The 12,249-nt window shown below is 38.2% G+C and overlaps 1 protein-coding gene across 20 annotated transcripts in view; it reads right to left on the bottom strand.

The window, feature by feature from the left end:
* The window catches only part of MGA (MAX dimerization protein MGA), a 166,841-nt gene that overhangs the window by 34,158 nt on the left and 120,434 nt on the right, over nt 1–12,249 (bottom strand). For all 20 annotated transcript variants that reach the window (XM_008016971.3, XM_038009855.2, XM_008016969.3 and 17 more), the window contains 2 exons: nt 6,866–7,092; nt 4,934–5,119 (listed from right to left, as the gene is read on the bottom strand). In XM_008016971.3, coding sequence (XP_008015162.3) covers nt 4,934–5,119; nt 6,866–7,092 — 413 coding nt within the window. The remainder of the gene's footprint in view (nt 1–4,933; nt 5,120–6,865; nt 7,093–12,249) is intronic.

The raw sequence follows: 12,249 nt of genomic DNA, 5'->3' as shown, positions 1-12,249 counted from the left end.
GGTCAGGAGTTCAAGACCAGCTTGGTCAACATGGTAAAATCCTGTCTCTACTAAAATATAAAAATTAGCCAGGCATGGTGGCGTCCGCCTGTAATGCCAGCTACTCGGGAGGCTGAGACAGGAGAATCACTTGACCCCCAGGGACAGTGGTTGCACTCTAGCCTGGGCAGCTGAGCGAGACTCCATCTTTTAAAAAAAAAAAGGAGAGGAATAAAAAAATGGTTACTCCATAGACAGAGCAGCCCTTAGTTCCAATTTTTAAAATCCTAGGAAAGGAGTCTGAATGGTTCATCTTGGATCAGATACCATCCTTTGACCCAGAACAATGTTGCCAAGGAGGCAAGAGCTGTAGGATAATGGCAGTTTCCATTTAATCTATGTAGTTAACGTATTAATAGCAGGTTTTGTTCTGGGCAGATAATAATGAAAGCTAGTGTTTACAGGTTATTTAAAATGTACCAGGCACATGCTGACCTAAGCATTTTACATATATGTAGTATGTCTCCCTAGACAGGCCACAGAGGATAAACAGCAAATTTAAATGAAGGACTAAAATACCTCCCACCTCACAATGAGTAAGTATTCACTTGGTTATCTAAAAATTTATCAGCTCTTGCATTAGCAGAGGATATAACCATCTAGATAGCATTATGTGGCTCAAGTAAATGACAGACTGAGTATTTCGGGTGCCACAGGGTATAATAAGGATAACAGGCCAGGCACAGTGGTTCACACCTGTAATCCCAGCACTTTGGGAGGCCAAGGTGGGCGGATCACGAGGTCAGGAGATAGAGACCATCCTGGCTAACACGGTGAAACCCTGTCTCTACTAAAAATACAAAAAATTAGCCGGGCGTGGGGGCGGGCGCCTGTAGTCCCAGCTACTCAGGAGGCTGAGGCAGGAGAATGGTGTGAACTGGGAGGCGGAGCTTGCAATGAGCTGAGGCTGGGATACAGCACTCCAGCCTGGGGGACACAGCAAGACTCTGCCACAAAAACAGGATAACAAAATGGATTTCGGGGGCTTTTTCTTTTAAAAAAAAAAAAAAAAAAAAACGACACCTTTGGTGTCAAGTATACTTAGTCTTAAATCCTGGCTCCACTGCTTGCTAGCAATATAACTTAGGCCTTTATTGCCTCATGTGTGCAATGGGGATAATACCACCAACCTCATATGGTTAAATAAGGTAGTACATGTAACTGCACAGCACACTGGCACACTACCTGACACATGGTAAACAGTAGCAGGATCAAATGGGAGAATGTATAATTGCCCAGTTGCAGTTAGACAAAAAACTCTCATTGGTGTTATTACTTCTCAAATGTCCTGCTTCCCCACATGTTTAAGAGATGCCTAATTCCATTTCTTAAAATTGAGAAAATGATCTTATTTACCAAGTTTCAGTTAGTACTGGGATCAAATGTCATAGTGTATAATTAGGATTATTTGCTATGAATAACTTTACTTTGAAAAACTAACCTCTTGTGTCTTTATTCATAAAAGTTTGTCCTTCTTAAAAATTAATTCATGGGTATTTTAAACAAACTGGAGACTAGGGAGTCCCTAAAAGTCCCTAAAAGCCAGATCTACCTCCTGAAAGCTGGGAAAACAGAAGTTTTTTTTATCCAAAATGATGTAACAAAGTAAAAGTAGTATATTAACTACTTTAAAAACATGATGCTTTTTCTGTCTTTCCTTCTACCTGAGTTTAAAGAGTTTTTATTAAAATGTTTAAAATAATTATGAGAGAAATTATTTTAAAATATACTAAAAAGGTAATTAAAAATTTCTCTTCATACATACATAGATGTTTATTCTACTAGCTTAACTACATAATATTTTAATATAGGTAACAAAGTTTTTATTTATCATGAGATCTGAAATTAGAACTTATAATTAAAGTGGTCATTAATAATGTTAGTGCTAATGATTTTAAATACTGTTTATAGGTTCTAAATTACATATAATTTACATTTTTAAATTACTGTCATCCCTATTTTGTTTTAAAATACAGGAGTTTTTAAGAAGAAATGGCATTAATGTTGCCCTTAAGAATGTCTTTCATCCTTAATTTTCCACGGAATGAAAAATGCAGGAGAGAAAATTGGTTGGATGTCCTTTGTATTTTGCTCTCCACTTAACGATAACATTATTCTCTTTATCTCTGCAAAATAATCACAAATACATGATTTATAACATAGTTTCTTCTTTTTACAGCCTCAGCGTTTACTTGCCTGGTAACAGCACTGGAATATTATTTAATGCTCAAATTGCTGCAACTATTGGCTTCTTAGGACACTAAACGAGGAGGGATTTACTTTGAATATTATCATTTGCAGCAAAGACTTACTACACAAGATTATGCAAAGTATATAATGGACTAAAAGAGGAAGTGTTTCTAAATGGGAAGACACATTTTGTCTTTATTGTGTGCATGTATGTCTTTATTATATCCAAAAAAGCTGTCATTCAAACCTGATTGATTTATTTGAGATAGAAGGGCATGTTTTCCTTTCCTCTTGATAATTCATAGAAATTGAACCAATTTTCTTGTCTTTGCTTGAACGACTGCGTAAATCATATAGGATTTTGTTGGTACAGGCTGCATATTTGAAAACTATTCCCTATTATTGAGTTAACTTTCTTGATAACCAGTGCATAATTACATTTTTCTTTTTTTTCTTTTGAGATGAAGTTTTGCTCTTGTTGCCCAGGCTGGAGTGCAATGTGGCCTCAGCTCAGTGCAACCTCGGTCTCCTGTGTTCAAGTGATTCTACTGCCTCAGCCTCCCAAATAGCTGGGATTACAGGCGCCCACCACCACGCCCAGCTAATTTTTTGTACTTTTTCTAGGGATGGGGTTTCACCATGTTGGCCAGGCTAGTCTCGATCAGCCCACCTCGGCCTCCCAAAGTGCTGCGGGCAAATGTGGCCGGGTGCAGTGGCTCACACCTGTAATCCCAGCACTTTGGGAGGCTGAGACGGGTGGATCATCTGAGGTCAGGAGTTCAAGACCAGCCTGGACAACATAGTGGAACCCTGTCTCTACTAAAAATACAAAAAAATAGCTGGATGTGGTGGCAGGCACCTGTATTTCCAGCTACCCGGGAGGCTGAGGGAGGAGAATCGCTTGTACCTGGGAGGCAGAGGTTGCACTGAGCCGAGACCGTACCATTGCACGCCAGCCTGGGCAACAAGAGCAAAACTCCATCTCAGGCCAGGCACGGTGGCTCACGCCTGTAATCCCCGCACTTTGGGAGGCCAAGGCGGGCGGATCATGAGTTCAGGAGACCGAGACCAGCCTGGCTAACATGGTGAAACCCCGTCTCTACTAAAAAATACAAAAAATTAGCCGGGTATGGTGGCGGGCGCCTGTAGTCCCAGCTACTCGGGAGGCTGAGGTAGGAGAATGGCATGAACCCGGGAGGCGGAGCTTGCAGTGAGCCGAGATCACGCCACTGCACTCCAGCCTGGGCGACAGAGTGAGACTCCATCTTTTTAAAAAAACAAAAAAACAAAAAAAAACAAACCCATCTCAAAATAAATAAATAAATAAAAGATTATTATAACAAAAACAAAAAAAAAAGAAAAGAAAAAGAATTTATATATATATATATATATATATATATTTTTTTTTTCCCCATGAGGCATTTTATTTGTAAATGTATATATTACATCCCTAGAAAAAGAATCCCAGGATTTTCCCTCCTGTGTGTTTTCTTTTTTTTTTTTTTTTGATACGGAGTCTCGCTCTGTCGCCCAGGCTGGATGGAGTGCAGTGGCCGGATCTCAGCTCACTGCAAGCTCCGCCTCCCGGGTTCACGCCATTCTCCTGCCTCAGCCTCCCGAGTAGCTGGGACTACAGGCGCTCACCACCTCGCCCGGCTAGTTTTTTGTATTTTTTTAGTAGAGATGGGGTTTCACCGTGTTAGCCAGGATGGTCTCGATCTCCTGACCTCGTGATCCACCCGTCTCGGCCTCCCAAAGTGCTGGGATTACAGGCTTGAGACACCGCGCCCGGCCCCTCCTGTGTGTTTTCATCTTGCTTCTTCATGGTCCATGATGCCAGCTGAAGTTGTCAGTACAATGAAACCAAACTGGGGGGATGGAAGCAGGTTATTCTGCCATTTTTCTAGATCTTTGAGTTGCACATCAAATCTGGGGCTGATCACTCCACACCTGTTTAGCCTGCCTGTAAGGTTCACAACAATTTTCCCAGCTCTGTGATCATCAATGATTTTAAATTCGCCAATGTAACCATGCTTCATCATCACAGTGAGAAACCGGACGATGACTTTGGAGCACGGCCTAATAAGCACCTGGCATTTGCCTCTCTTTTCGGCATTGTTGATGCTCTTGAGAGCATCAGCCAGGACATTCATGCACACCACTGTAGCGGCGCGGAAAGATGGCGGAAAGGGCAATATATATATATTTTTAAACAGAGTCTCACTCTGTCACCCAAGCTGGAGTAAAGTGGCATGATAGCAGCTCACTGCAACCTCCAACCTCCGCCTCCCAAGTTCAAGCAATTTTCATTCCTCACCGCCCCAAGTAGCTGGGTTTACAGGCATGCTACACCAGGCCCAGCTAATTTTTTTTTGTATTTTTAGTAAAGACAGGGTTTCACCATATTGGTCAGGCCAGTCTTGAAATCCTGGGCTCAACTGATACGCCTGCCTCAGCGTCCCAAAGTGCTGGGATTAGAGGCATGACCCACGGCGCCCAACCAAGAAAGAATAATACTTGTAATAACCCTAAGGGACATATCATACAATAGGTACACAGAAAAATAAACTGATAAACATGTCACATATGACTTCTCTACCCTGTAGGATAATTGGTGGATTAATTATTCTGATAGTAATGCAAATCTTAACACCAAAAACAGGGAATTCGAAATTGAAAAGAAATTATGCAACAAGAAACTCACCTTTGCATTACTATGGTTCTCAGGGCTAGAATGACATAAACTCTGCTGCTGAAATGATGGAGATGGGGAGGAGGAAGAAGACGGTTGTCTCTGGTCCTCTTTTTTTCGCTCATATACTCGAACTCGAGCACAAGTCATCATACTTTCAAAGTACAAGTAGACGGGATCTTTGTCCTCTTCCCGAATCTGTAAATTTCATACAACAAAACATTCCATACAATGGGAAAAACTCCCCAAGACCCCAAAACAAAATGAATGTTTTTTTCTATTACAATAGTTGAAATTTTTTAATGCCAACTTTAAAATCAAATAGCACAAGTACAGTTCATACGCCCTAATCTTAGGATAGTCAGAAAGGATCCAGTTCTCTATCAGGAAATTTCAGATCATACCAGAACAGCACATTTCAAATTACCTATGATGAAGGATACATTCCTAATTACCAGTCCATCATAGACTGACACTTTAGTAAATACAATAAATTACTAGAAAAACTAAAAACATATAAAATGCAAGGTTTTTTAAATATTAGATTCAGTCTAATCAACTTGCTGTAGAAATTTCTAAATATTTACTCTCTTTTCTATACAGTTGACCCCTGAACAACACAGGTTTGAACTGTGTGGGTCCACTCACATATGGATTTTCTTACACCTCTGTCACCAAGACAGTGAAATCAACCCTTCCTCTTCCTCCTCAGACTACTCTATGTGAAGACAGTGAGTATGAAGACCTTTATGATGATCCACTAATGAACAATAACAACACTTTCTTTCCCTTATTATTTTCTTAGTAACATTTTCTTTTCCACAGCTCACTTTATTGTAAGAATATAGTATATACTATATATAACATACAAATATGTGTTGACTGTTTACGTTATTGGTAAGGCTTCCAGTCAACAGTACACTATTGTTCAGTTTTAGGGGAGCTGAAAGTTACATGCAGAATTTTGACTGCGTGGAGATCAGCGGCCCTAACTCTTGCCTTTTTCAGGTTTTGTTGTTGTTTTTGAGATGGAGTCTTGTTCTGTCATCCAGACTGGAATGCAGTGGTGCAATCTCAGCTCACCACAACCTCTGCCTCCCAGGTTCAAGCGATTCTCCTGCCTCAGCCTCCCGAGTAGCTGGGATTACAGGCATGAGCCACCACACAGGGCTAATTTTTTGTATTTTTAGTAGAGACGGGGTTTCACCATGTTGGCCAGGCTGGTCTCAAACTCCCGACCTCAGGTGATCTACCCGCCTCAGCCTCCCAAAGTGCTGGGATTACAAGTGTGAGCCACCGCGCCCAGCCTACCCTTGCCTATTCCATCACAGGCCAGAAACAGTTTTATGCTATAATAGCTCTGCTACAGAGAACATATTCAGTAGCATCGTAGTATAGGATTTTTCTTCAATCTAATGGACTAGTAGGATATATGGATTTGATAATAAGACTTGCTTAAGCCATTAACACAATGAATAACTTCCTACTTTTACCTACCAGTCTTCACAGTCATATTACATCAACTGTTACTTTAAATCTTAAACTTTACTGATATTATTGTGCATTTTTAAATTTGCTTTTAAAAGCTTTTTCCTAATGTTTTTCTACTAATAATATATACTGCTTATCTTGACTATTAATATTCTACAATACAGGAGCAGTATTTTTTAAAACTTTTTCCAAGTCATGTAAAAAAGCCCATCTTTCTATGATCTTCTTGAAGAGAAGATTGCTGTTTTTTAAAATTACTACTACTCATTTCTACTTTTAAGACTTTTTAAAGTGCCAGCACTAAACTGATTAAACCAGAAAGGAAGATGTCTTATAAACGTATTACTGAAAGCAAAATGATTCACAAAATATCAACCAAAAATTTAGTTGAAACACATCATCTTTACATGTGACTTTGGTAACTCATAATAAAAGATTAAATTCCAAACTTACCACAGGATTGGGTCTGGGAATATATGACCGTGCAGATTTAATTCCAGTGAGCAGTTTGCCCTTCACAGTAGGAGATAAAACTTCTGGCTGAGGCAATAACAATGGTTTCATAGGCTCAATGACAGAAGGTGTGGGGATATAAACTGGTTCTGGATCTACTTCACCTTCTACTTTTACCCATAATGGGTAATGTCGAACAGGCTGTTCAGGCTCTGTTTCACATATAGCTTAACAAAAAAGAAGGGTAAGATTTTAGGTGCTTTTGGCAACAATCAATCAATACTGAGGCACTGACAAAACAAAATATGCTCCTTCACAAAAGGCAGTAACTCATTAAAACAATCAAGTAGCTACCCCCCCTCAAAAAAAGGGCATTTAGTTGCATTCATATACTTTTAATTTATTCATCTATAAATATTTGTTGAACACCAGCTATCAACCAGATACCGTTTTAGGCACTAGAATGAACACAGCTATGAATAAAACAAAGTTCTTGCCCTCAGAGTTTAAAATCAAGTAGGAGAAGACAAAACCATAAATATATAGTATCAAGTAATGGTAAGCCATGTAGAAAAACAGAGCAAGGTAATTAAGGAATGAAGAATTAAAAGGGGGATGCTATTATATTTAGCAGAGTCAGAGAAGATTTTACTGAAAAAAAAAAAATTTTTTTTTTTTTTAGACAGTCTTGTTCTGTCACCCAGGGTGGAGTGCAGTGGCACGATCTTAGCTCACGGCAACCTCTGCCTCCCAGGTTCAGGAGATTCTCATGCCTCAGCCACCTGAATAGCTGGGATTACAGGCATACGCCACCACACCTGGCTAATTTTTATATTTTAGTAGAGAGGGGGTTTTGTCATGTTGGCCAGGCTGGTCTCGAACTCCTGGCCTTAAGTGATCTGCCCATCTTGGCCTCCCAAAGTGTCAGATTATAGTTGTGAGCCACCAATATTCATTTATGCATTCAAATATTTGAATTTCTACTACGTATCAGACTTTGCAGATACAACAATGAATAAAACTGACAAAAATCCTTGCCCTCAGGTAGATTTTGGGGGAAGTAAGATGAGACAGGCAATGTGACGAATAAGGAAAATGTGTTGGAATATGGTTAGGTACTTAAGAGAAAAAAAAGGAAAGGAAATAGGTAGCATGTGTAGTAAGTATATACAAGTATGTCTTTTGAGGTTTGCCCTCCCAGTGAAAGTGGTATTAAGAGGTTCTACCACACATTTAGTAAAAACTTTCTTATTCAGTGTAGTTAATTATTTTATACACATATTAATTATAAGACAAAAACAAAAGCACCTTTAGGGCAAGCAAGACGTCTTGGACTTCTATCAATAATCTTTTAAGGATTTTCTAAGCCTTCATAAACTAAGCATTATACTAAGCAAAGGTCCCTTTTCATCTTTTCCTTTTGAAATAATAGCTACAAAATACACAGTACAGTACTTCAAAAAACAAAAACAAAAAACCTCTTAAGATGCCAAGAATGATTATTCGTATTTTTCTTAATCTCTCACAGGCAAAGACAATTTTAAAATTTCAACTGTGAATACGTAGGAAATGGTTAATCTGTCACCAGAATGGGAAAAAACGAGAAATGGAGCTTCCAATAAACAGGGGAGTTCATAAAAGGAGCTAGCTGAGAGGGGTAGAGTTCAGTTCTGTTTACAAGATGTCTTAAATTGGAAGGACAACAACATACTAAAAATAGGGTAGGGAGCCAGGTGCAGTAGCTCACACCTATAATCCCAATACAGAAGCCAAGGTCGGAGGATCTCTTGAGGCCAGGAGTCCAAAACCAGACTGGGCAACATAGCAAGACCCTGTCTCTACAGAATATAAAAAGCTTTAGCTGGGCATGGTGGCATGCACCTGTAGTCCTAGCTACTCCAGAGGCTAAGATGGAAGGATCGCTTGAGCCAGGGAGATCAATGATACAGTACAGTTAGCTATGATCAAGACACAGCACTCCAGCCCGGGTGACAGAGCAAGACCCTCTCTCTCAAAAATATATGTAAATAAATAAAATAGTATGGGAATTAAAAATCAGGACTATCACTGGCAGAGACTAGTAGAATTGAAGCCATGAAAACAGACTCCTCACAAAGGCAAGAAGAAGATACTGATCCCTCACACTCACTGGCCCACTGTTCACTTGATTCCTTTTTACAGCCTGGGATTCAAGATATAGCACCTCTTCATTCCCCCTTATAATGACACTAGAGATTCCCCTACTCTTTCCCTGAAACTCAGGAAAAAAACAGAACAACACTCAGCAGGAAAAGGCAGAATTAAGGGAAGAACCTCAGTAGCACATATTCATTGACAGGAGCCAAGAATGGAAAACAGTTTTAACAAAGAAATGGTCTCCTCATTTCTACTGAAATGCCTCTTAATATATATTACCTTCCCCAAGTCCCCTGGCTTTATCACTCCACTCTGTCTTCTGGCTTCTCAGTAAGCCTTTTGTTGATGACACTTAAAACATTACAGGAATTTAGTTACTTGTGGGACTTAAAATTACAATAAATATGTATCTTTTCACCACACACTCGTTTTATCAAATTGACAGTAACCTCTTAGAGAGATGGATTTGTTTTAATTGCCTTATTCCATGTCCTCACTCTTAGCAGTGTCCATAGTAGTCGCACCATAAATGAATAGCATTACACTTAGAAGACCTACAAGAACTGCCATGCTAATACAGCACACTAACACACCATGCTCCTCTTCCTCTGATTTCTGTAGGCATTTTGAGTATCTTTATAATGAAATATAATATTTATTTAAAAAGTACATTAACAATATACAGCTCAATACATATTAAGAACTATACATCCACATAAACACAATACAAGAAATAGAACAGTGCTATCAATTCCAGACCCTTTCTCAATCAGTCCCTCCCCTTCCTATAAAAAAAGGATTCACTTAATGATAGCTAGTTATTTTTTTAAATAAAAAATGTTGAACTGTTATCAATTTAAATATATTAATTCATTAATATAAATTATCTCATTTAATCTGTTATATGGAAAATTACACAAATATTCATATCTAAATCAAATTTCTATCTCTAATCCCTAATATGTATTTTATACATATGGACATATTTACTAATTACAACATATAATGTCACCAGAATTTAGAACATTAATTTTTCTTTTTTTTTTTTTTTTGAGACAGGGTCTCACTCTGTCATCCAGACTGCAGTGCAGTGGCATGATTTCAGTTCACTGCAACCTCTGCCTCCCAGGCTCAAGTGATCCTCCCACCTCAGCCGGGAGCAGCTCGGACTACAGGTGCATGCCACCATACCAGGCTAATTTTTTGTATTCTTGGTAGAGACCGGGTTTTGCCATGTTGCCCAGGCTGGTCATGAACTCCTGAGCTCAGATGATTCACCAGTCTCGGCCTCCCAAAGTGCTGGGATTGCAGGCATGAGCCACCATGCATGGCCAGGTACATTCTTTATCAAAGTTGTTTGAACTATTCTAAGTCCTTTGTTTTTCATAAAAATTTTAGAAACTTGCCAATTTCTATCCCCCAGAAGCCTATTAAGATTTCGATTGGAATAGCATCAGCAGATCTACAGGCCAATTTGTGAAAAGTATCTTACCAAGAGTGTCTTCTGATAAATGCAAACAATATATTTTTCCATTTATTTAGGCCTCTTAAAATCACTCTCAGCAATGTCTTGTAGTTTTTAGTATATAGGTTTTAGGCATCTTTTATCAAAGTTATCCTTAAGTGTCTCTTCTCTTTGGATGCTATTTTAAATGGTTTTTTATTTTTTAATCTCAATTTATCTCAATTTCCAATTGTTCATTGTTTATATGTACAAACATGGTGCATACTGATAATGTATGCTGCAACCTCATTAAAATGACTTACAGTTCTAGTAGCTTATTTTGTAGATTCCCTAGGATTTTCCTATCCACGAATAAAGCCAATTTTTACTTCCTCCTTTCCAATCTGGACACTTCTCTCTTTATCATGCCTTACTGCACCAGCTAGGACCTCCTGTGTATAAAGTTAAACAGAAGTGGTAAAAAGTGGGCATTCTTCTTCATTCCCAGTCTTTGGGAGAGAACAATAAGTCTTTTATCATTAATATGTCAATTGTAATATTTTTCAAAGATTCTTTTATCCAGTTGAGAAAATTCCTTTCTATTCCTAGAGTGCTGAGAATTTTTTACCAGAAACGAATTTTGTCAATCTTTCAAAAATATCTCTTAATCAGGTGGAGTTTGAACACACCAGAAATTTGTCATTGCCACCTCAACCAAAATTAGCATCAGCAATGTAAAAATCCCAAAACATCTTATTGATGCTCACTTCAAGAAGCAGCTACAGAAGCCCAGACACCAGGAAGATGAGATCTCTGACACAGAAAAAGAGAACTACAAGACTACAGAGCAGTGCAAGATTGATGAGAAAGTTGTGGACTCACAAATTGTACAAAAAATCAAAGCTATTCCTCAGCTCCAGGGCTACCTGCGATCTGTGTTTGCCCTGACAAATGGAATTTATCCTCACAAACTGGTGTTTTAAATTTCTTAAGAACCTAATTAGATAATACTACATATATCTATACTACATATATACACTATATATGTATATATAGTGTGATAGATTGATCTTGAGATTATATAGTTTTATTTTTAAATCCATTGTAATGGCAAAGTATAATGATCAATTTTTCGAATGTTAAACAAATCCTACACTTCTAGGATACACCCCACTTAGCCATGATGCAGTATCCTTTAAATATATTGTTGGATCTGAGTTGCTAAACTTTTATTTAGAAATTTTACATCTATGTTCATAAGGGTTATCAGTCTACAGTTTTCTTATAAAGTCTTTTTATGGATTGAATATCAGGGTAATGCTAGTCTCACAAGATGATACCATTTTATGGAAGATTGTATCATATGGGATTTAGTCTTCAATGTTTTGTAGAATTCAACAGTGAAGCAACTCAGACCAGAATTATTATTGCAGTGTTTTCCACTACAAGTTCAATTCTTTAATAAGTATAAGGCTAAACAGTCGTCTATTTCTTCTTGAGTGAGTTTTGTACCTTGTGTCTTTTAAAGAGTTTCTCCATTTCATTTGAGTTGTCCAATTTACTGGCATAAAGTTGTTCACAATATTGCCATATCATCCTTTCAATGTCTGAAGTCACCTTTCATTCCTAATATTGGTAATTAGTATATTCTCTTTATTCCTCAGTCTGGCTACAAGTACCAATTTTATTGATTTTTTTCTTTATATAGTTAATTTATAGGTATATAAAGTGGGCTAAGAAAATAGAAATGTCAGGTTTTATTCTTTCCCTTGGTACTACCCACAATAGCTAGGCACAGTACCTC

This window comes from Chlorocebus sabaeus, chromosome 26, assembly GCF_047675955.1.
Source record: "Chlorocebus sabaeus isolate Y175 chromosome 26, mChlSab1.0.hap1, whole genome shotgun sequence".
NCBI lineage: Eukaryota > Metazoa > Chordata > Mammalia > Primates > Cercopithecidae > Chlorocebus > Chlorocebus sabaeus.
The sequence above is the reverse complement of the archived record's forward strand: the minus strand, read 5'-3'. Positions and strand labels throughout refer to the sequence as shown.